The 26675-nt window shown below is 36.4% G+C and overlaps 1 protein-coding gene across 1 annotated transcript; it reads right to left on the bottom strand.

Moving 5' to 3' along the window:
* Window positions 1-1134: 1134 nt before the first annotated feature.
* Window positions 1135-25697, bottom strand: LOC129280993 (uncharacterized). Its single transcript, XM_054916986.2, has 17 exons — window positions 25399-25697; window positions 24517-24595; window positions 23639-23846; window positions 23188-23321; window positions 21775-21985; window positions 20625-20758; window positions 19824-20031; window positions 18078-18208; window positions 17646-17777; window positions 16776-16859; window positions 15695-15970; window positions 14375-14476; window positions 13889-14010; window positions 12172-12330; window positions 7129-7306; window positions 6503-6605; window positions 1135-5937 (listed from the first exon to the last, which is right to left on the bottom strand). Exons 1-17 carry the CDS (start codon window positions 25575-25577, stop codon window positions 5591-5593), a joined length of 2787 nt encoding a protein of 928 aa, XP_054772961.2. The 5' UTR covers window positions 25578-25697; the 3' UTR covers window positions 1135-5590.
* Window positions 25698-26675: the final 978 nt, after the last annotated feature.

The raw sequence follows: 26675 nt of genomic DNA, 5'->3' as shown, positions 1-26675 counted from the left end.
AAGTCGAGAAGACGAGATTTGGAATCTCGTTTTCTCATCTTCACATACCCGAGAAGTGGAGAAGACGAGATTTGGAATCTCGCCTTCTCATCTGCTCATACCCGAGAAGTCGGGAAGACGAGGTTTGGAATCTCGCTTTATCGCCTTCTCGTATCCGAGAAGTCGAGAAGACGAGATTTGGAATTTCACCGTCTCGCCTTATTGGACAAAAAAAAGGCTGAGAAGACGAGATACCGGATCACGCTTTCTCGCCTTCTCGGACCAAAAAAGTCGAGAAGACGAGGAATTATCTCGTCATCTCGGTGGCACTTTTAAGCTTCCGTACGAATGTCATCCGTGATCCAACATTCAAATTTAATAAGGTGGAGTGGCTGATTCAAGTTTGCCATTGTTTCATATTTAGCGACCTCTCTCGGTAATGTTTATTTCTATTTAAATGTCATTGGCGCACTTACTTTACAACTTTGTTAATTAAATAAAAAGGTCGATAAAAGGATTAAATCCTGAACATTTTCAGCCCGTTTTTAGTTTGTTATTTTTCAATAAAAAAAAAAAAAAAACATTTGTATTTAATATCCATTGCAGTCATCATACATGTCAACAGCTTTGGGGGGACACACATTCATAGTAGTCTATTGAATGAAAAAAATGACATGGACTTTGGGGATTTGCTTAAACGAATATATCCTGTCTTTGTTTGAAATATCCCTTTCCAGATCAATTTAGATCATCTTCATTGCTTGCATTACTATAGCATATATCGTTTTGCTATAATGAACAACAGGGTGTTACGACATTCGTGTGTGAATTGGTCATTTTCGTTAATTGTCTCTTAGACAAAACAAACCAACAAAAATAATTACCAGTTGAAAGTCTTATTGCCAGTTCAATCGCATTCATCATGTTCATATTCAAAATAACGAATATATCAACAGACCAAGAAACAGACAGTGAAAAGTTACAAAGAAACTCTCAGACCAGGGACCCGTTTCATAAAGCGTTACAGCTGTTGTAACTTTGCCATAATGGCAACTCCCATGGTAACCTTGATTTTGATTGGGTGCTGAGCCCTGTTGCCATGGTAGTTGCTATAATGACCAAATTACAACAGTTGGAACTCTTTATGAAACGGGTCCCAAGAGAATGAAAATCTGAATTACATTGGTACATTACTTTAATGTTCACATTTTAAAAACGTATAGCGATATTTATATTTTTTACCTTTTATTTACTTATTTATTCATTCATTTTGTTGTGGGCGAGGGGTTATTAGGCAGTCACACCTGCAGTTTACGCAATATAGGACAAGTGCTGACATCTGCATGTGAGATAGGGGATTTTTTTTTTCAAAAAGAGAGAAAGGGAAACCCATTTATTTAAATTCATTAATATACTGGCATCGAATGACCTTTGACCTTGACAAGGATTTTTTGTTGTTGTAATCCATAGTCAGTGATAGCCAATAAAAAAATCTCATATAAGTTTAATTTACTTGGATTACATATACTTTGAAATAATGAACCAATTAGTAATTCGCATCATTGATCTGAAATGATCTTTGACCTTGACCCAGTAACTTAAGATTACATGTTTACTCATTTACTGTATGATACATGTAAGCAATTCTACTAATGTTTACCATAATGCTGACTAATCATTTTACAGCTTACTTGAAAATTAAAAATCCTGACTTAAATTACTTCTTTTTCTCAAGTCGATAAAGTTTTGACTAAAGATGACCTTAAACTATGGATCCGATATTTGTTTTGTTTCGATATTTTGACGACACTTATATATACGTTTGATATTTTTACTTTCATTATTAATTTATCAAATTCAAAACCTTAGCCTTATTTTTTATATTTTTTCGTTGTTTTATTTTGATACCCAAATTTGTATAAAGCTCAATGACCTTTGATGAACTTTGACCTTGATCACGTAACCCTGAAACTGCAACTCTCTCTACATGATTCAATTCATACTCATTTCCAGCAGATATAAACAAACATATACAATACAGAATCATTGCATTCGACAGTACAACTGAGACTCAACTTTATTATGAAGATAAAGTTAATTTGACCTTTCATTTTTTTCAGTAACACCATATAAAATATAAATGAAATGGAATACAACGAAACAGATGAATGTAATAATATACTAGATGTATCAAAAGGTGAAGAAAATTGAATAGATAACAACAGATAACATAATGAAATACAATTAAAAGTTAAATTCATATAATTTATAAAAAAATATGAATATGAATATGAACCATTAAAGTTCTAAATTTACAAGACTTGTTGACTAAAAACCCATTGTGTTTCAGTTTGACAGACACATCATTGCAGCGATGAAAGACATTTTATGTCATATATGGCATATTATATCACATTGAACTTTGAATATATATATATATATATATATAAGATAATGCTATAAATACAGCGAGAATAAGCAATGAGACGTCTATGTAAATATCTATATAATATACAATTAAAAGTTAAATTCATATAATTCATAACCAATATGAATATGAACCATTTAAGTTCTAAATTTACGCGACTAATTGACTAAAAACATCTTGATGAGAATGATAAATAATCTTTAAAACATTAAGTTGAAAAGATATCGAAATTGAAATAAGATTGTTTTCCAACTGATTTATGTGCACCTACAAAATTACCAGGTAAATTGATTTTAGTTGAAGGAGAATGAAACTCTTGGAGCAAGTTAGCTTTTGTGAAAGCAGAAAAATCAAAGAATAAGATCAACAAAAGTTTGAGTAAAATATGACTAGCAATAGAAGAGTTATGAGCATTTGAATGTCGAGATCACTAATGCTATGGAGATCCTGCCATTGGCAATGCGACCAAGATCTATAATGTCACGGATGAACAACTCTCCCCTTGTGGACACTGAAAATATACCCCAAAACATCTCTTTTTGCTCATTCTAATCCTATGACAAACGATTCATCAATGATATAATGTTGTGAAACCTCTGTACTTGTCCTCTCATAAGAAAAAAACCTCACCTTGTGATAGACTCTATAAAAGTGAGAATATAAGTGAAATAAGTACTAGAGTAATGAGGGAGTTGTACGTGTGTGACTTCACAGATCTTGGTCGCATTGCTAATGGGAGGAACTACATGGCATTAGTGATCTCAATATTCAAATGCTCATAACTGTCTTATTATTCATTCAATCTTCCTCAAACTTTCAACAATATGTTTCTTTGATTTTTCTCTTTGATATGGATTCAGCTGGTTTCAAGGGTTTCATTCTCCTTTAAGAGAGAATTTTTTTTCGAAATCATGTAAAGGACCACCGAGTGTGAAGGGCATTCCGCAAATAAATAAGTAATAGTTTCAGCGAGAGCTGAACAAAAAGAGCACAAATCAGATTTAAAATACCAACACTTTTCAAATATTTATTAGTGATTATCAATGATACCAAGAAGAATTCAGCATTCAAAACATGTGGCCTTTCTCGATAAAGAACATTTTAAAATGAATCATATATATTTTCTTGCCATTGTTGTTCTAATAGCGATTGGATCTGAAATTTCGTTTTTGTTAGATGCGATGATAAATAACTTGTACCTTGTAGTCAGTTTGATGATGATCTTTACCTCTTGTTCCCAAACAAGTCTACTTCCCAAATCTCAGAAATCTTGTCTGATCTTCTTGTCTTTAAAGTCGACTTCCCAAGCTCTAACCTCTCGTCATCTTCCCTTCACATCCCGAATTAGTCGATTTCCAAGTGTCAGCAAATTGCCACGTGTTCTTTTCCCAAAAAAAGTCTACTTTCCGAGTATTAACAACTCGTCATCTTGCTTTCGTGCCCCAAACAAGTCGACCTGCCGAATGCAGTACGTCCATGTTAAAACCGTCTTCTCGTCCGCTTATATCGTCATAATTCTAATAAGCGCTTTCATCACTGGCGTAAATCCCGGGGGGATGGGGGGGATATATCCCCCCCCCCCAATATTCGAGGAGGGGGGATGGCCTGTACAAACATCCCCCCCCCCACTTTTTACGAAAGAAATGAAAAAAAAATCACAAGAGATAATTGTTTTATTGGTGAAAATTCTTCCAAAAATACCGCTTAACAAATAAAATAATATTATTGAATCATAAAATGCAAATAAAGAGCCAGTTCACCATTTCCAAACGAAATACTTACGTCCTTATTATAACATTGAAGAGAAACCCCCGTTTCTTCCAATTCATCAATGTTGGGGTCTTTGGGAAGGGATTAAGATGGAATGTCAATTTTTTTTTAATGTAATCTCTAATAAAACCATTAAACCATCATGGGGTAAAAAAGATAATAATATTGGAGGGGTATTTGCCATATGGACATACAATGGCGTAACTACGGGGGACATTGGGGGCACATCCCCCCCCCCCCGGCTGACCAAAAAAAAAAAAACGGGGAAAGGGGGAAAAGGAGGAAAGAGGGAGAAAGGAAGAGAAACGTAGTTGGAAAGAAGAAAATATTATTCATTATAATGTTATATTATATTATAATTATGTTAAGTTACATTACATAAGAAACATTTTTATCATAACTTTATGAAACATAATTTGCCCAGGGCCTACGTCTTCATTGTTCCTGGTGCTCGCATTGTCTGTTTAACGAGATATATAATCCTGTTGTACTAAAACATCCCGTTTTCAAGTCAATATAAACCAAATATATTTCCTAGCACTTGAGTTATCATTGTTTTATGTAGTGACATATGCTTCTTTTTTCATGACTCAAAAGTGATTGCCCCATGTTAAGGTCTTCGTATATATGAAACATTTCCTGTCCGTGATTACGTTCGCATTAGTGGATTGGTGAGATATGTCTGCTCTTCATGAATTCCTAAAATCAGTCCTTAAAACGTCCCTTCTTCTGATCTGAATGTCAAAAATTTTCAGCTCGCGCTTCGCGCTCGCATCATTTGGTTAATGAAATACGTATGGTCCTAGTTAATTCCTACAAAGAAACCTTAGAATGCCCCACTTCAGGTCTGAATTATCTAAGTTTTCAGCTCGCGCTTCGCGCTCGCATTGTTAAGCGAGACAGGTACCTATCATGATTACACAAATTTGATTATAATGTCCCTTTTTAGGTGTGAATATAAAAAAATTTCAGCTCGCGCTTCGCGCTCGCATTATTTGATCAGTGATATACATATCCGTTTAATGACATTGTCCTTAAAATATCTCTATTAGGTCACTCACCCAGTCATTCAAAAATTTTGCTGGTGCCCCCCCCCCCCAATGCCGTGACCCACGGTACGCCACTGTGGACATATCAATGACAATTCCTTGCATATCTAAAAAATTATTGCAAAAAAATGCCAAAATATTTCAGTCATCCCCCCCACCCATCAACACGGATTTACGCCAGTTGCTATCATTCTTCCGTTTTCAAGTAATCTTCGTGTACCGGTGACAGAGTACCTTGTTTCTGAACGCCAGGGTCCGTTAAGGAACTATTTAGGTGCAAATTTTCCAAGGAGGATAATTTACATCAACTGATGCAATGCCCGGAGGATTAAGTTTTAAACACCGTGGACTGCAGCACCAAGGATCACCGACCTCCACTGAACAAAAGCTGTAAGCTACGTACGACCTGTTGCAGCATCTGCGATTGCGGGGAACGTGCCTCTGCGGCATTGACGGGTCCCTCTCGATGGAACCCAGATGTCTGAATGGCCAACTTGAGTCGGAAACGCAGGTCCTCCTCGGACGTGTACTCGGGAAGATCCATCGAAAGTACTCCCCTGCAGGTCATCACCTCTGGCATTAGCTGGCTTGGCTCTGTGTACTTATCACGTTCAATGGGATGTCGGTATTTTTCAGTCAGATGGTTCAATCGCCTAATTGGGAAAGGAACAAAACCGCCTACAGGAACGTGGTCTGCACCTGTTAGGAATTCTGTAGGAAAAAATGACAATTGATATCATGATCTTTATAAAGTAGGTTTAAAGGTTTATTAAGTTATGAGCAGGCGTGTAACGGAAGGGGGTGGTGTGGGTGAGTTGTCTGTCCCTAGACTGCAAACGAAAACTCACATTTGACACTTTAAACAGTTATATCATGTCTAAAGTAAATACTCTAATTATCTGTCTGTGTAAAGACAGCCACAGTACACATTGAATAAAGTCTCACTACTTCAGCATCTGCCCTTTGTGCTATGCAAATTTATTTTGAAATTGTAAACGTTGAGAAGGTCCTCTATTATAAAATTCAGGAAACATATGAAAAGATAGGTCAAGACTTGTTTTTCTAAATTCGACAAATTACCGTCACAGTGGTTTCTGCACAGTTTAAGTCTACTTGTATCTGCCCCCCCCCCCCCTCTGAAGTTCTACATAATATACTCACCTCAAATACCGTATTAGTTACATATTACTTCGAGAAATATCTTTAAAGAATTTATGCTGCCGAAACTGTACCCTATTATTTATAGATATTTCTTGTTAAGTTTCATGTTTCTTACTGAGGAACTGCCTTTTCTCAATTTCTTCCAGTTCATCAAACACCTTCCAGAACATCTTGATGACCGGGTGGTCTGGTACGTAGGGGGAGTGATATTTAACACTCTGCAAGGTAATGATTGTATGACAGAAACATTCAAACAATAAAGCGCATCCAAGAAAAAAATGGAACCCGAAAATTATCGAGGACTTATAAATAAAGTAATCTTGACAAATGACATATCATGGGAACACTGTAACAAAATGGATTTTACATAAGAAAAGATGTAAACAGAAAAAAAAATAAGAGAGAATATGTAGGAAAAGTTAAAACAAGACATTTTCAGCAACAGAATAATAGGTATATCGACAAACATGTTTTTTTTTAAATACAGGATATCTGTAGTCTTTCATACACCAAAACATCAAGTTTTCTGTAATTTTACACAATGTATGTAAGATTACACCGTACAGTAGAATTTCATGTTTTCAAGACTGCGACATGAGCTTTTTAGGAGAAATGTTTTAACAGTGAATACTCAATGATTGTTAGCTTATCACCTTAGCTTGTGATGATCATGTTCCTTGATAAATCAATGCAGTGTATATAACCCCCCCCCTGCTCCTAACAATCACTACAATTCCTTACAAATTTGAAAGCGTTCCAGTCCAGCTCTTCTCCCAGGATAACATCCCTCAGATCTTCTGCTTTAAATATATTTTTCATTAGAGGTGTCTTTGAGGCTATCCTGTTGAATCCCTTGGCGAAGGACGTGAGCTGCGGAATGGCCAAGCGTTTATTGACCATCTCATTGATGTACTCTTCCCTGTGTTGCACACCAAAGAAGAACGGCAAAGTGATAAAAACCAGGTAGAACACCTCTAGGAGTCTCCTTGTCTGCATTACCCAAATCAATACAGCAGCAGTGAAGACTTTGAAGAAAATAAAACACTGTATCAAGACGAAAATAACTTTCTTTTTGTCAAAATGAAAGGGGAAAAGCGCAAACATTAGACAGATCAATCGTAAGTTTGTCGATCTTAACAAAAAAAATTGTATTTCATTCCATCTCATTTGTGAATTCGGATGGCCATTTATGATTTGATTCAGAAGAGGAATTGTTAGGTGAGCAACTAGATATACAATGTATAGTGCGTTCAAGAAATTTGGAGCATTATTCAAGAAAGATTCGAACATCGATGTCCAAAAGTTTGTGTACATAGTTGCTATATGATGAGAACCAGGAGAATCCACAGGAAGAAGACGAGTATGAATAGACCAGTTCGTAGTTACATCATGCGCAATTTTGGTAAAATGACATTTCATTTCTTTCATTAATAATAGGCAGATTTCAAAGCAAGATATAACATATGCATGCCTTACATAGCAGGATAAAGAAATTGAATTATACCAGGTGACTAGAATAGTACACCAATGAAGACTCCATGAAGATATTTGTTGCATTTCTACTTTGAACATGTTGAATGCACATTATAGCATGCTATACAATGTACTTGGCAAACTCTGAAATACCAGTCGTACGTGGACGCATTTTTGCTCTTTGTAAAATGAAAAACACAAAGACCTGGCAAGCAATTCAGCACCTTGGAATATCACGAAAGCGACGTACTCATAGAGGAGTGAAAGGTGGACGTCGTGTGCTAAGGCGAAGACTCCAGTCATCTCAAGTATCAGAGAAAGGGGGTGACCAAAAGACTTTTTCAACATTTGCATTATGGAATGCAAGATCAGTGAAAAATAAGAGTCATATGATATCTGATCTTGTATGTACACACCACATCGATATACTTGCAATAACTGAAACCTGGCTAACCGGTGATGCCCGTGACAACCGATGTCTAGCCGAAGTAAACTTGGCTCTACCAAGTCATCAGCTCATTCATTTACCTCGGAAGAATAGAGCTGGTGGAGGGATTGGGGTTTGTCTTCATATGAATTTTACTGTTCTACAACAGCATGGACTATGTGAGTTTGAATCTTTCGAGTATATTGATTTACTCATTTCTTGTAAGGATCAGAAGCCCCTCCGTCTGATAGTTGTTTATCGACCTCAAAGGAAAAAGAATCGAATGTCCACGACTCCTACATTCTTTGAAGAATTTTATGTTCTTCTTGAAAACTTAATGACAGAACCAAACAATCTTGTCATCACTGGATATTTCAACTTCCATGTAAATAACCCACATGATCGTGATGCTGCAACCTTCTCTGACTTGATAACATCTGTTAACTTACTTCAACATATAGATTTTCCAACTCATGTTAAAGGACACACATTGGACTTGTTGATAACCAGGCTTTCAAGTAACATCATCTCTCAGATTTCATGCACCAGCTACTTACCATCAGATCATGCAGCACTTCTATGTAAATTTGCCATTAAAAGACCTGATCCGGTTAGAACTACCATTCAGTTTCGGAAGATAAAGGACATAAATATTGAGTCTTTTTGTTTGGACATAGTTAATTCAAAGTTGCTTCAATGCTATGCAGATCTCGACAGTTGTGAATTAGTGGAAAGCTATGAGTTGACACTGAGTAATATTCTTGAAAAGCATGCTCCGCTTACAGTCAGGACTATTACAGCTCGACCCCGTTCACCGTGGTATTCAGAAAAATGTCATGAAGCAAAACAGAAATTGCGTAAGCTTGAGAGACGTTGGCGGATAAGTAGGTTGGAGATTGATCATCAGATATTCTTAAAAGAAGCCAGACGTTATAATCAAGTCTTAAAGCGAGAAAGAAGGGCTCATTATTCAAGGGAACTTGAAGACTGTGGCCCAAGAGACTTCTTCCAGAAAGTTACTAACCTGTGCGCAAAGTCTGAGCAAACACTTCCTAAAGATGATGAAAAGAACCCGTCACTTGCAAATCGGTTTAGTACCTTCTTTGCTCGTAAAACTGAAATTATTGTATCATCACTTGATCCCTCGAAGTGTCCTGAAGTTGCTGATGTCATGTTTGAGAAAACTGACCATGTGTTTGATGAATTTCAGGAAGTATCCTCACAGCAAGTAGAAAGAATCATTTCAGGTTCCAAATCATCCACTTGTGAATTAGATCCAATGCCAACGGATTTGCTGAAGAAGTTCATCAAGGAGTTAGCTCCAGTGATGACCAGGATTGTAAACTTGGTACTTAGTAGTGGACATTTCCCTGATTCATTGAAGGAAGCTCATGTCACACCATTAATAAAGGGAGATGGGCTTGACTCTGAGGACTTGAAAAACTACAGACCTATAGCACATCTAAAATTTATTAGTAAGACGATTGAAAGAATTATGGTCATTCAAATTAATGCGTACCTTAAGGAAAGTAATTTGTATTCTTCTATTCAGTCAGCATATAGACAGTACCATAGCTGTGAGACTGCATTGGTAAGGGTTGTTAATGACATCCTTCTGAATCTTGATCGTGGAGAGGAGGCTATTCTACTTTTGCTTGATTATAAAGCAGCATTTGATACAATTTTACATGAAAAATTCCTATCGCGCTTACAGGAAAGATACGGGATATGTGGTGTTGCACTTAAACTGATTAAGTCATACTTTCAAAATAGGTCGCAGAAGGTGGTAATAGGAAATTCCATGTCAGATGCTAAGTCATCTCCTTACGGTGTTCCGCAAGGGTCGGTATTCGGCCCGGTAGCATTTAGTCTGTATGTTGCACCGTTATATGATATAATCTGTAAGCATAGATTAAAAGGTATGATGTATGCTGATGACACCCAAGTTTATGTGCTGGTTCAAAAGAGTCATCAGAATTAAGCAATTTTGCAAATCCAGGATTGTATGACAGATATTAAGAATTGGTCTGTTCATAAAGGTCTTAAACTTAATGAGGAGAAAACTGAGGTACTACATTTTACAAGTAAATTTAGGCAAAGTAAATCCATTGAGTCCATTTCATTTGGTAACACGGTAATACATACTGTTGGTTCTGCTCGAAACTTAGGTGTTAGACTTGATGAGCATTTGACTTTGTCAGGTCATGTGAAACAGATCTGTAAGGCTACTTCATTTGCTTTGCAAAAGATTGGGACAATTCGACCTTTTCTTTCGAAGAAATCAACAGAGAGACTTGTGCATGCTCAAGTAATGTCTCGCCTTGATTTCTGTAATGGTATTTTGTATAGCCTTCCTGAGAGTGAAATTCAGAAATTGCAAAGAATCCAAAACTCTGCTGCAAGGTTGGTGACTCGCACTAGACTTCATGATCATATTACCCCAATCTTACGACAGCTTCATTGGCTTCCGATGAGACAGCGTATTGAATTTAAGATATTGACGTTAGTTTTCTTGTGCATGCAGGAATTGGGCCCTGCTTATTTGCAAGAATTGATCACTAAATACTCTCCTGCAAGAAATCTACGTTCCAAATCAAAATGTCAGTTGGCTTCCCAGTCGGTGTTAACAAATTTCTATGGTGCGAGGTCATTTCAACACGCTGCAGCAGAGCTGTGGAACAAGTTACCATTTAACCTGAAACTTGCCGATACAATTGAGAGTTTTAAGAGTCTTTTAAAGACACATTTCTTTCTTTCTTTATAATGATATTTTTTTGAATTTGTGCCAAGGTATTTTCATCTTTATATGACACTGACCATATATCTATTTCTCTTTTTTTCTCTTTTTCTTTTCTTCTTTCAAGCGCATAGGGACTTAAATTTACTTTTTGTGATATGCGCTATAAAAGAATGGTTCATTATAATTATTATTATTGAAAAAAATATAATGAATAATCAAGACACCAAAGTTAGTGCTTATCTCATTAAATATTAAACCACCATGTCACTTTAGTACCAATGACCTTCCTCTGATCATGCGTATGATAGAACTACGAACTGGCTTATTTAGAATGAATACAAGAACAATGTAATATCGAGTTTTAGCTCAGCGATGGACGGATGATTCAAGAACAGAGTAAATGTATCGCCAAATTAAGAACAAAGAGGGTTTTTTATCGAAAATTTGTTAAATCAAAATATCACTTTAGTCCTTCCTTCTGTACAAACGACATATTTGCATACTATCGTCAGATCTGAATCTTACGACGAAACGGGTGTTCCGGTTCACTAAATTTCGGCGTTCAGAGCTTTACTTTGTAATTTGACGGGCATTTCCAACACGTTGACACTGTCCTTGCGTTCCTGAACAAAAACTAACTAATGTCGTAGAGGTCGGCGTTGCATGAAAAGTGGGAATGACCAATGGTGCATGGCAACCGGATATCTCGAGCGGGCTTGAATCAACGTCTTTCCAAGTTGAATAGATTAAAACATTATAATAATAATAATATAATAATATAGGGTATTTATATTGCGCACATATCCACCTTGTTAGGTGCTCAAGGCGCTCCTATATTACCCGGCTAAGCTAGGCGTTCATAGCGCACACAACTTTTTAAGGAATTACTTCCTACCGGTACCCATTTACCTCACCTGGGTTGAGTGCAGCACAATGTGGATAAATTTCTTGTCGAAGGAAATCACGCCATGGCTGGGATTCGAACCCACGACCCTCTGTTTCAAAGTCCGGAGACTAATCCACTGGGCCACAACGCTCCACGCAATACATCTCATAGGAAACCTTAATTACCCCCGGTCGCTGATCCGTGCTTTTCTATTATCATATTGTACTCATGACTATTATAAATTAAAATGCGCCTTACAAGTTCTCCTTTGTGACACTGACGTCCTCTCCCCCTGGTCGTAGATCACTGAAGTCGAATTCCATCGCTTGCAAATCTTCCTCATCCAATTCACGGAGAGTGTAGAGCTGTTTAACAAACTCTTGGTCCATTTTCTCCAGATCAGCAGACCCTGGGTTTCTGGAGGAAAAAAGGGAAATATAGTGGAGAGGAGCTGCGTTTTTTTATTTATTTTTTATTCCAGAGGTATAATATGGATAGGGCTATTTGGATTATTTGTCGGCTAAGGTGTAGTGGATCTGTCGTCAATCTGCATTTTCTTTCAGAAGAGAACTTGGAGAGTTCCTATTGAATGAATGAATGGCGAACAACTTAAGATTATTGTGTGCATGTACATGTATTCAGTGTTTATAGTCATCAGTCCACTCTTACTACTATAATATAAATTTAATTTGTATCGTAGTTTATGCCAATAGTATATTCAACTTCGATTATGTGGGTGCAAAGTGTTTATGATTCATTAATCTTATTTTTTTAACAAGACAAACATTTTGTATTTGAGCATTTAGGTGCTAGACCCAACTAGCATTTATGCTATTTTCTGGTTCCTGTTATCTTGTAAACTATTATATTTCATTATACTTCTTTGATGCATGGTTTTTATGCTGTAATTGCTTTTTGGATAATAAGATCCAAGTTCAAGTTACTTATTTAAAGGGTTGATACCGTATTTTTATCCGGGCGCGGTGATTTATCTCGACAGGCAATGCACAGACTATGCTGCATCCATGCATCCACTATGCTGCATTAATGCAAGGTGAGTGATTTGGAGACCTAATATTCAGATATAGGTATTTTACCTTGACTACAACTTATACATGTTATACAGATAATGCATGGGTAAATGAGCTGTATTACGGTAGAGCATTTAGTCAATATTTTAATAAAGGATTCTATTACATGTACCCGGGCTTCACCTAGCTCGATATATGTTGAATTATTACTTGCATTTTCACTAAAACAACTTTAAGGGGGGAAATACCTTGACTTCAATCCCATCATTAAAGGGGAATCCAGCCTTCGCCATAAAATGTTGTGTTGGGTAGGAGAAAAATCAATTAAACAGAATGATGAAAGTATGAAAGAAATCGGACCAGCAATAAGAAAGTTATAGCTGCTTTAAAATTGAGATCACTATACTACGTAGATTTCAAATTGGCAACTGGGTAAGTAAATTATGACAAGAGGCAAGGACAACTTTCCCATAGGCCATGTACTCTTTTATCAGGGATTTGTGGTTTTCTCCTACTTGTAAGTTACAGTACCCATTCCCCTGGGGCAGTACTCTAAATATAACCCAGGTAGTATATTGTTTTATGTCCTCATGAAAGAAAAATGTAATTTGAAATAAAACTTTTGGGAAAAATGAAATTTTAGCCATAATATGTATTGGAGTACATGGAAGAGTAGTCCTTGCCTTACATCACTATGACATCCCATATGCGGCCAATTTGAAGTCTCCATGGGTATAGTGATTACCAATATTTACAACTTTTAAGGATTTATAACTTTCTTGTTGTTTGTCCAATATTGTTCAAACTTTCACCGATCAACTTGTCTGATTTATCTTTTTCTTATAAAAAGAAGTTTTTATTTGGGTTGGATTCCCCTTTAAGAAAGCAAATTCTACGTGCGCTTGAATTCTCACGCTACATTTTGCCTAAACCCTCTTTTTTACCGGTTCGAAAGAAGCTTTTCGTAGAGCTGCTCGGGGAAAGGCACTGTAGGGACAGCTCCATTGTAGATTGCAAGGGCAAAGAGGAGCCCAATCTTCTCTAAGGTAACGTAATCCAAATAGGCCTGGAAATTAATGAAAGATATAGATGATAATGATCCCTTGCATATGGATGGAGGGCATGTGGGCCATGCATCCACTAAAAGCGACCCAGAAATGTCAGGGAATATAAAAAAGGAAAGGAGAACGGGTGAAACTATTTCCTTTTTAAATATTATATCGAAAACTGACACAAAATATATTTTTGTATAAAAAAGCATTGTTTATTTTAATATACATGTAAATGTTGCTCCATACCCCATGTCTGACAACTTAATAACGAAGGCAATGCGGACATATCATACTGATATACCTTAATGTTGATATACCAATTTTCATACGACCGACCGCTTTGTTCACACAATAAAACGCCACAAACTTTGAAATTACCTGATTGAACCATACATGTGATGACGTAGCCTCTTCGTCCATTTCCCTAAACATGGACATACGTGGGTCCAGCACAGCCGAGAACAGATTGTGAAAGAAATCCTGCGTGATTAAGCCCAATTTAAAAGTTTATCTTCAGTAATTAAAAGAAAGTCAAACATTGACATTGTGAGTGGAATCGGGTTTTGTACATTATGTGCCTAGGTCGGTGGGTGTAACCCAATTGTGTAATTGGATATCTGAATATAAAAACGGCCCAAGTCCAATTTTTGGTGAAAATTGAGTTAAATTAAATAAGGTAAATTGTTTCTTATACAATGACTCATCTTTTGTATAAATCCTAAATCTGTAATCACCTCAAAAATGCCTTAAATATAGGAGGAAAATTTGGTGTGATTTAAGGCCAAGTCCAGGACTTGGGTTTTTGTTACATTCATTATCATAGCGCCCTCTCTCATTACATGTGCTTCTACTACTACTATAGAAGTCTACCATGAATATGAATGGTAGAAAGACCCAAGTCCATATGATTCTAATAAACGACCCACGTCAACGAGACAAAATGCCCCGCCCACAAGTAATGTGAATATTAATGCTCATAACAAAAAATACACTTAAATTTTGTTTTATGATGTTCTCTGATGTATTTTGGACAAAAAATAATATCCTTACATGTAATAGCCCCCCCCCCCCCAAAAAAAAAAAAAAATGAATAAAAAAAAAAAATTCATGTTTTTTTTTTCTTGAAATAGCCTCCTATGGACTTGGGCCTTTTTTATATCCATATATCCAATTAGATATGAGGGTATACTCTGTTCATCATTGCAGAACAATATAAGTACACGTCAACTATATATTACAAGTATACAGGTTCATTCTAGAGCAAGATGTGGAAGGGGGGGGGGGGTGTGATATTTATCACGACGCTGCACAGCAAAATTCATGGTGCTGATTTATGTACATACCGGACCACTGTCATTTCACACGTTTTACTCTGGCGTAATCATGGTAATATGTTGGTGTTAGTTCCATGCCTCTCACTGTTATTACACATACAACGCTTTTAGTAGTTGCTCAATACCTCTGGATGTTAGCTTTCATTTATAGGTTCTAATTTTACACCTCGGCGTGAGACCCTCTATATTTCTTATTTTGTATTGTCTATACTGAAATCCAATATTGTATTATTTGCCGAATAAATAATACTAATAAACCAACTGATGTCAGCTTTTAATATCCATTTTTTTTTCAGTGAATATAAATGAACTGAGTGGCCATTGGCCAGTATATCATACTTAAGGATGTTAAGGGACTAATCACCATACTAGGCCCACCAAGGTCTATGGCAGACTCCTTTTCGAAGTGTATTTCTAGAGCCCTTAGCCAGACAGAGTTGGATTCCCAATGCTCATCTTCATGCCAATATTTGTTGACATTGTCGATCGCCGATTGGACGATGTTATCGCGATCAACGTGGAACTGGAGACTCGTTGGTATGATAGGGGCCTGGGCCTGCGGAAACCATTTGGCATAGATTGTTTTGTTCACTTGTCTCCTGATCTTGTTTTCTTTTTCTGCTTTCAACATGTCCCGATCCTGCAAAATTAATGCATAACGAGAGAAGTAAACCGAAATGTATGATGATGATAACAACCATACTCATATAATGGTCCTACTTTCACAATAACTCCTGGTTCTGTTAAAGTATCCAATCACAGGCTCTAAGTTTGGTACTTTAACTAATCATACCATGTCTAGAGTAAAGACTAAGGGAGTGTTGCAAGCAAGGTTTCTGTTGGAATTTTACAATCAATGTATCAAATTTAACTGTAGCAAATCAGATTACACTTCTCGATACAATAAGCAGTTCAGCAATCAATCACAAACTTGAAATTAATTGTAAGACAATTGTAAGACGCCCCATAAGATTCTCACCTCTTTGTTTGTTTCAAAGAGGCAGTCACAGTACACAGTGAATCTAGACTCACTACTTATTCAGCATTTGCGAAAACCAAAGGCCTGTGCCTGCAGAATATAGTTCTGGACTTCGATACTACATACCCCCCCCCCCCCCTCCCCCCGATTCTGCTTCTTCTCATTTCCCGCTTTTCTTCTCCTCTACCCTTTTGTGCTCTTATTCTCCCTTGTTTTGATATTTGTCTTCATTATCATCATTGCCACTGTTATTTTGTTGTTCTTATCATGCTTTTTAATTATGTTGTTAGTAACGTTATCAGTAGTGTAACTACCATTACAATCACTTTATTAGCCTCAGCAGCATCATCATAATCATTATTATCTTCATCATCATCATTACTTTCCAACCCATATGCTGTCATTAGTAATACCATTGCCAATATCATCATTTGGCCTACACATAATATGTTATGTAATATCTTACCATGGTGAGCACAGCTTCAAGTGACACAAATTTCCATTTCGTTCTAACATTGAGCAGAAAGGGCACATCAAGCCACGAGAAAGGCTACATAATGTATAAAGTGAGATGTCGGGAGAGAGAGGGAGGAATGGGGATTAAACATGAAAAAAAAAATGAAACAAATAAATAACTCACCAAAGATTCTTTTAGGGTAAAAAAACAAATGAAATCAAAACGTTTATTGAAAAAAAAAATCCCTCGCTTCTCTCGTAAAGTAATGGTTTGTATCGACCATTTATATCGGTTAGATGCATATTCAACAACAGTGTTTCCACTTTGAAGGGAATTACCCGACTTCCGGATAATCCGGTCAATTTTCAGGAAATTTTCGGGTAATAAAGAAATCCAGGTAATTCCGGGTAATCCGAAAAGTACAATGTACAATTAAACGTTGGAACTTTAGATATTCATATTATATTTAAAGAATCGTTCACCTCGATACGTAGCCCAACATTTTCCGCTCGCACTCCGCGCTCGCATTTCGTAATTTTGTTACTATTTTTAAAGAGGGCGTGAACAAAAAAAATGTTAAATTCTTTGAATTGGTCACTTTAGGCTCGCTGTATTAGTGCCTGATTTTCGTTAAAAGTCAAACTTGAATTTTTCCGGGAAATGTCTGGGAATTTCGGAAAATTTGTGATTTAGTTTCGGGAAATTTGTTTTGGATCTGTGTAAACACTGTTCACCAATACATTGGTTACTTGTGCCGTAACTTCTCGGTTTAGAAGACCATGGAGCTACTGAGAAGACAAACACGAATTTGTGCACATCTATTACCATGATAATCACGAAAAACGAATTTAAGAAATATGCAAGCCTAGTTCGTCTTACCTTAGACGTGTTCGATTCGGATCTATTCGTCATGCTGTACTGAAGCAAGTCCCGGCGAAGTTGTTCGTGAGATTCTAAACCTTTGAGCCAGAACCATCGGCGAGACACTGGGCACCCATATTTCTCATTGATCTGGCAGCAAATTGAAATTTAGGCGAAAAAGGTCAAAGCAACGTGGTTTCGTTTAACTGTTATAAACATGATTTAATTAATATCGTTTTATCTAGAGCTTTTAGGCCCGCCAAAACACTATTTTGGCCGACCAAAGTTGAGAAATGATGGGCCTAGAATTTCACCCGTCTAAAATTTAAATTAAATATTTAATTTCAACTGACTAAGAGAGAACTGTTCATAAAATTTTGGTCTGCTCCTCATCTCATCCCATAATTGAACAGAATCATTTTACCGCAGAGGAATAAAAAGAAAACCAACCTCATTTAATATCCGTAATACATTGATATGGAGAGTGTAATTTTGCTTGTTGTTGATGGACCACACAAGAACAGACATGTATGCCTTCACGAACACAGACATAAGTTCCGGGTCTCCTCCTAAAATTCGTTCTAACGAAAAAAAATGATTTGAGAGAAAAAAGGGAAGATTTATTTTACTATAAGTCATGTAGGTCGACAAGTACTTAGGAAACTTGTAATGTCCATACATCATTTTATTTTTTTTATTTGTAAAAAAAAGAGTCGATTTTGCTCAATAGAGCGCTGCGGTGGTCTTGCAGTCCGATGCCAATTTTCATAGCAGGGGGGGGGGGGGATGGAAGGAGAAATATTATGAGGGCGTCTTTGTTTACCTGCATTCAGTTATAGGAATTAAAATGGTTACTTGAACCACCATTTTAATTACATGTCCAAACCAATTCTCCAAAGGTGACCAAGTTGTGTAAAGAAAAAAACAATTCCTTTATTTTTTTGTGCTCATATAATGTTTAACCCACGCAATGTTCAAGCCAGAAATTACAGAAGGTAAATGTAACATTTTCAATCCACCTTGACTATAGTCTCCAATAATTGAAGTTTAGTTGCAAAAGGGGTTAGGTCCACCGAGAAAAACCATATTTTTTATTCACACTTATTGCAATATTCTTATGAGATACTAACTTGTCATGATGTACTACCCTATCATGTGAACATAAAAATGGGTATGAAAGAAATCTGCCTGTCTTCATTTTTTTCTATATATTTTTGAAAAAAATATCATTGTGGACCTAACCCCTTTTGCAAGTAAATTGAAACTAATCCAATCTCTTTTGATTTAAAAAAATGCTTTTTCTTTGCCACTTTCATTCACGTTTTCATTTGAATTTCAAGTTGTTTTTAGTATCATCAGAGTGACTAAAAATTTAGAGGTTTAGGGACAGAAAAAAATAAAATTTATGAAAAATGGACCTAACCCCTTTTGAAAAATGAGTTCTTCAGAAGAGTTTGGTTGCAAAAGGGGTTAGGTCCACTCCAAGAAAATCATTTTTTTAATTCTCCCATATTGCAATATTCTTATGCAAAACTGAATTTTCATGACACACTACCATTAGAACATAAAATTGGGTATAAGAGAAATCTACCTGTCTTCATATTTCTTAAGATATTCTTTTCCAAAAAATCTGTGTGGACCTTACCCCTTTTGCAACTAAACTGAAATGGACCTAACCCCTTTTGAAAAAAAAGGATTTTTCTTGGCCATTTTAGTTCACTTTTTAATAGGAATTTCAACTTTTCTTTGGTATCATCTTATAGAGCTACTAAAAATCTATACATTGAGAAATAAAAAATAAAATTTGATGAAAAATGGACCTAACCCCTTTTGCAAGTGAGCTCTTTAATTGTAAGACGACTGATTTTATCCGGTTTTTCATTCTAAATAAAGGAGTAAATTGAATGTTCTAATTCTTTCAAAAAAATCTTCCCGAGGTTTTGGTAATATAGACAAAAGAAATATAATTTCAGAAAGGCCGAGAGACTTCAAAATAGTTATCTTCCCTATTTCTCATTTTCCATACTCTTGAAACATTCTTTATTTTCGTAAGCCTTGGAATAAAATTAAATTCAAATATGTCATTGAATTAAATCAAAGTTAAGTCATTTAAGGCTATACCATTTTGTATTTAGTTACACACATTTTTACGGATAATGAATTTAAACAAACAAATTACTATTATCTCCAAATTACCTATTGGTTCGAATGGAGGCTGGTTCTTGTTTTTTACCCGGAGAAAATTTAGCCCAGTCAACATAAGGACATTGCGATATTGACCGTCATTCGGACGTGCAGGTGAAAGTAATTCCAGAGTAACGACCTTGTAGAAATCCCGACCGGTGGCAGTCTCAAAAATAAGATGATGGCAAGAAGCTTCCAACATCTCATGTGCCTTTACCATCTATACATTGATAAAAATAATAATAACAACAACAATAATCATAATGATTGACCCAATCAGTAATCTATTTCTCAAAATTTTAGATTATTTTTCACAGTCATGGTAAGTCAATTGAAATGATCAATAACAATAGGAACCAGAGTCGACATGTAATTGGTCAAGATCAGCAAAATTTGACGTCATATTTCTTACTCTCTTTAAAAGAGCTCTCTGTTTATACTTGTATTCCTTCAAGCTCCCCGTCTTACATTTCCTGTTTTATATATTGTCCCCCTTTGCTTCCACTACTTTAAAATCAAAGGGGTGGTCGATCCCTGTCCCATCCCCTAATGAACGTGTGCCACCCCTGAACGAATGTTACGTAATGTTCTTCACCATGAACAACTTTTAGACAATGCATTAACAATATTTCATTTCATTTATTATTATTAACCATATACAAAATATTTAAATACAATGTAAAAATAACATAATATATAAATGCATAAATGTGACAAAACATACAAAATATTAATATACAACAAATAAATATAATTTATACATTCATGTAAAAGAAAAATCAACATATCGAAAACTATTGCTACGATTCGAACCTGTTTGAACATTGCTGTCACGTCTAATGGACCGAACTCCTTGCAAGCTTCATTATTGATCAGGCCCGTGACAGCCCCGTGTAGAACATCCAAAGCCATTTTTAAAAGCTCGTCAATGTCCGCAAACCAACTTTCTGCGAGAGAGCGAAATAAATGAAATTATAAATATATTTTTTTGGGGTGTCGTTCAATTTTTTTGTAGTGAAATACACGTTGCGTTGTAATATTAATCATTTCATAACACTAATTTTCATATGATAATTGTTATCATATTATGATAATAGTTTGTAGGTCAATCATTATTATTATTATCACTATTATTATTATTATTATTATTATCATTAGTATTAGTAGTAGTATTAATATTATTGTAATGCTAATAATTATAATTCATACGACCATTACCATTAATTATTTAAGACGTATTGTACAATGGGTCAACATGTATAACCTTAAGACATATTTGTTTTTTTCTGTGGGAACTGTTGCTGGGTTAGCATCATGAGCGTATTCGGATGGTGTATGCGCTTGATGAAATGGCACATTATTACTATTACTATACTGTGATTATCACGATTATCGCCATTTATTATCATCTATATCAGTATCAATTATAGAACAGTCATTATTGGTATTTTATCCTTATTTCACCATTACTCCTATCATTTTGTGGAAGCGTCGTGATGTAGCGGTTCTGAATATCGCCTTGTACTCGAAGGGTCTTGTGTTCGAATCCCACCATGGCCTAGCGTCCTTTGGCAAGGCGTCAATCCACAATTTGCCACTCTCCACCCAGGTACTAAACGTGTACCCGGTAGGATGCGAAAGCCTAAATAGTATGCCTAGCAATTGAGTCTTGGAATTCTTGTTGAAATGCTCCCCAGGGCGTGGAGAAGGTGTAAACATTGTATGCGGGCATGCCAGGATCCGATGACCGGGGTAATAATATATTTGTAAAGCGCTTAGAGACGTTGTTCCGATGTATTTAGCGTTATAATACATGCGGATTGTAATTATTGTTATTATTATTTTCGTGTACTTGAACTGGATAGTGAACCGTGTCTAAAGAAATAGCTAAATGAATAACTATCGATTATTACTTTATCGTGTTAATGAACATAGCTTCTGTATTTTGTAACCACCGTTTTACCTATCAGCCGGAAAATGGGATTTGATGGCTCCTTCAGCTGCTGGTAGACAGTTAGAACCATGTTGGGAAGACTGCGGTAAAACATCTCGTTGGGTCTCATTGGCTCGGGAATCTGTAGATATGCCGATCGGAGGGAAGCCATTCCTACTTTCGTCCGGCATATACTGGGAAGGCGAGTGAAGACTTCATTAACCTGGTGGATGTTCAGCACCTTGATTTGAAGATCGCAAAAAAAGTCAAAATGTGTAAAGAAATTTGTTACATACTTTTACAAAATGAAGATGGTATACATAATTCAATTCTGATCGCCAAAGACCTTCCGCTAGAAAGCAGCGTCCGATGGTCTCTGGAGGCAGAACTGCAAGCTGAACCAGAAAGAGCAGATGAGGTGGGAAAAGGCCGCTGAAAGGCCGTTAACGCGCACGTGCGCGAATAGTAAATGCACATTGTCGAGAAAACGCAAATTATGTGTTGACCTTATTTTTGTGTCTTTAGCAGGTAGTGTATTATTTTCTGTCCTAATTCTCATACATTCTGACAAAGCAAGAGGTTTCCTTCATTGATATCCTTTTTAAAACACTCTAAACGCTTTCTAATGTTAAAGGTCAAGTCCACCTCAGAAAAATGTTGATATGAATCAATAGAGAAAAATCAGACAAGAATTATACTGAAAATGTCATCAAAATCGGATGGAGAGTAAGACAGTTATGACATTTTAAAGTTTCGCTTATTTTTCACAAAATAGATATATGCACAATTTAGTCACATGCAAATGAGGGAATCGATAGTGACCCCCACTCACTATTTCTTTTTTTTTTTATTATACAATATTTCCATTTTTACAGATTTGACAATAAAGACCAATTTGACTAAAACAAAATGCTAAACAATGGTAATTCCACATGTTCAGGGCGAAATAAAACTTTGTTTCACAGGACAATGAGGAGAAAATAAGAATATTACATAGTTCATATATTAAAATACAAAAGAAAAAGTGAGTGAGTGATGTCATCAGTTCCCTAATTTGCATACTGACCAGGATGTGAATATAAATATTTTGTGAAATTAAGCGAAACTTAAAAATGTCAAAACTTTCTTCTTTTACATCCGATTTGGATGAAAATTTCTGTGTTGTGCTTGTTGGATTTTTCTCTTTTTATTCAAATCCACTTTTTGTTGGGATGGACTTGTCCTTTATAAAGGAAAACCTTACGACCCTTTTCCGGGAAGAAAAAATGTGCAATCCGCTGATTCAGTGACCGCAGAAAGGCCGCTAGCACGAATCCGTCTATGCGCGCACGCACGTTGACCCAGAAGCTACAACCCTGTCAATTCCTTCACAAAATCCTCTATAATGATAAAAATGCCAACTGCCGGTAAACATGAAATCGTCAATGCAGAACGGATACAGACCTGTCTAATAATTGTGGACACATCAAAAGAACTCTTTCCTTTGCCAGCATTTCTATTCATCAGCCTCACAATTCCTCCATGAAGAAAATTGACACCAGCCTTCAAAATCAAGTGATAATTCGAGTACCATTGTTCTAGACAAGGAAACAAAAGTAACCTCGAATTAACTGACGGAATTCGGAAATATTTTCAATATGTTTTCACATTTCAAGAGTGGCGATGAATTGTTGTTTCTTGATAGTCTAGGCAGGCCCTATTTTAAAAATATTTAATTGTTAAAATAATTGAACGTCCATGCTCTGGCCAAATCATATTTCCGTACGACTGCGTACGGTACCATGTTGAAAGAATGTGTTCTCTGTACCACCCAGAACGATATGCTATTATTTTTGTTGGAAAGTTTCTTGTGCCACATAAAAAAAATCTTCAAGTTAATAGAGAAAAGACCTACCTATGTCCTGGAAATGTGGATGAGACCTATCCTTCAGTTGGTTTAGAACTGGATAAAGGAAATGAAAGAGATCGCGCAGTCCCACTTCCAGTGGGTCCTTAAGATCGGGCAACTTCCGAAGAATGACCCTCTGAAAATCTTTACCCGCTTGTGTCTCGTACAGCCAGTTTTCAAAGTCAGTCAGGGTCTGGAATACGATACCTGCCAGCTGACGGAAGGGTTTTAACGAAAGAACGAAACATGCAAAATACAATATATCGATTTGATGAATGAGGATTTATTTTCTATGCGCCCTTTGTTTACACAACTCAGTTGAAGAAAAAAACGCGAGCACTGCGATAAACATATTGGCCTAACATGCTAACGTTATGCACACAACTTTATAAGGCGGCAATAATAGGCATACAAAGCGGGTCCTACAAAACTCGAATTCGAGAATTATCGATGATTTATCACAACATAATTACAAACAGTAGACAAAAATCATATCACTGTAAAGCTTAAGAATATCCTCTTTCATATGGTATAGCCATGTACAGTGTCCATGGTATAGCTAATGAAATTCCGTATTTACGCATATGGGCGACTAAAACCATTTGAAGTACGATCATAGTGTCAATTAGGAAGATCTCTGTAGCCATGGTGATTTCCATATAATTATACGAACGCTCATAACTTTCTTATTATTTGTCCAATTATCCTCAAACTGTCATTAATCTTACCAACTTTCTTATTATTTGTCCAATCATCCTCAACATTTCATTAATCTTATTGATCTTATTATTTAATTATCCTCAAACTTTAATTTATTCCTTGATATTTCCGTTTTCATCAGAGCTAACTTGTCCCGCAGGTTTGATTCACCATTAAATACTTACATCTTGTAATCCATGATTGTCCGCTGTCGTGATAGCCCCATGGCCTGCTTCTTTGTTGTCGACAGCAGCAGCTGCAGATCTATTGAAGCAAACAATTTATTTCAATCCAAATTCAACTGATCTCTTTTGAAGAGACTGTAATGAGTGGAATCATACTAAAAGCGTCTTATTTTTTTGAATATTGCAAATATTACCAAGAATTATCCATCACTGTATACCTATATATCACGAGATTATACTTAACAAAATGTTGTATCTTTCATACAAAAAAAGATGCCGAATCCGATATTACGTACTTTAGGTATACGTGGCGCTTTTTAAAGTGGACTCCCGGACTCGATGGACTGTACCATGAATTGTTTAAAGAACTTCAAATAGAAGTTGAACTGAATATTACTCTATAGAATATACTTTGTCTATTAACAGATCAAAGATCGTTTTTAACTTTGTTTATCTTCCATCTAGTAGGCCTAAATATTTATGTTACCCGAAGAGGGAAGATGTATTTGTTCAAACTTCTAACGGCTTATAGATCTCCATCGAAATAGTCGACGTATCTGAGAAGGATTCTAGTATTGAAATAAGTTCGGAAAAAATGCCAAAACGAATCTGCTTTATTTGTTTTGTAATCAGACGATCAAATGAACGTTTTGGTGGGTGATTACATGTACGTGTATGTGGGATCAGCGAGGAGCTCAAGTGTGTGAGGACGAGGTTATAGGCCTACGTGTATGTGTTTGTGTACCTTTTTTTTATTTTTTCGCACCATAATCATCGACATCGTCGGCACCACCATTACATCTTCACCACCACCACCACCACCACCCCCACCACCACCCCTTCGTTACATTGGCTCTATCCAAGGAATATCTTGCAACTTACCCATCTGTGCTGAATAGTTTGGAAAGTGCGTCCGGTACAAAGATGTCTCTGAGTTGTGTTAAATCCATGTCGTCAAAGTCAACCACGCTGCTGGTTTCACCCTCCTTCACAATAGCTGACGAATTGCCATTCGCATCTTTCTCCCTCGGGATGACACTTTCACCGATGTCCTCTGCCATATTCAGATATATCCAGCTCAAACTAGGGCTCTAAACGTGGCAGGGTGAAGGTTCTACATTGCATTATTTTTCATCGAGTGAAATACAGTCTGTGCTATGTGTTTCCGTATAAAAATACGTTCGCGATTCATATACAACAGAATGCAGCTCTTCTTTGTTACGCGCGTTTTGTTTACGTCAAACCGTATTCACCAACGATCACGAATAATAGGTGACTAGTCTCTAGCGCCAGCCACGGTAATGTTTCTTTTAAATGTATAACACAAAATATTCAGGCAAACCCTAGAGAAGCACAACATCTGATGCATGAATATAATGGAATCTGGTTATATTAATGTTACAATTGTATGTTGCGTCGTGTACTAGGTTTGATAAAACGCGGTGTGCTTCATGCGTTGTCACATAGAACATAGGTCTGTTTTAGCAGACTAGCAACCCCGAGCAGCTGGGGATTCCCCGATGTGCTTGTAATACGACGTCGTGTCGATTACGTATGGGGAATCCCCGTCTCGCTGCACTGAACTCTCCGCAGTAGACTGAAAGTCAGCATCTACAAAGCTTTCGATATTTTCTGATCACTGTCTGTAGCCTTTGAGCACATACCCTGATTAAACAATAGTTGTTGCGGAATTATTTGTTGATGATAACATAGAGTAGACATTTGGCCCGTATTCTGAAGTCGGGCTTAATTTAAACTCTGGTTTTAAGTTGTGGTTTAACTATGGGAAGCCAGTTGTTACATAAATATCCAACAGTAGAGGTTCAATGTATCAGCTCATTTGACTCCCAAAACATTATTAACTGCCTGGAAAGAATAAGTATGACAGTTGTCTTTACCATTAAAGAATTAGTAAAGAGCACAATAAACGTGAGAAGCATTCACTGTAAACGAAAATTTTGAAACTTTTGGCTTCCCATAATTTTAGCACAGAGACCATGGTATAAGCTAGACCCGTCTTCAGAATACGGGCCGAATTATCTTACTGTGCAATGTATCAGTTCTAAATCATCTAAGGAATACCTATATTCAAATCTGTGACGATGCTATCATCCCTATTTTTAGAATAACAAAAATTAGTCATGTTGACGTCATAGCAA

The sequence above is a fragment of the Lytechinus pictus genome, chromosome 17 (assembly GCF_037042905.1).
Source record: "Lytechinus pictus isolate F3 Inbred chromosome 17, Lp3.0, whole genome shotgun sequence".
Taxonomy (NCBI): Eukaryota; Metazoa; Echinodermata; class Echinoidea; order Temnopleuroida; family Toxopneustidae; genus Lytechinus; species Lytechinus pictus.
Note: the sequence above shows the minus strand (reverse complement) of the source record. Positions and strands in the feature narration are given on the sequence as shown.

Bases quoted from the DNA above. Each gene is read 5' to 3' on its own strand.
- LOC129280993 (XM_054916986.2), bottom strand. From the start codon at position 25,577: ATGGCAGAGGACATCGGTGAAAGTGTCATCCCGAGGGAGAAAGATGCG. The intron at 21,986-23,187 runs GTCTGTATCCGT...CTTCAAATCAAG, and splicing joins TGTCCACAATTATTAGACAG to GTGCTGAACATCCACCAGGT. The intron at 18,209-19,823 runs GTAATTTGGAGA...TTTTTTCGTTAG, and splicing joins GCCTCCATTCGAACCAATAG to AACGAATTTTAGGAGGAGAC.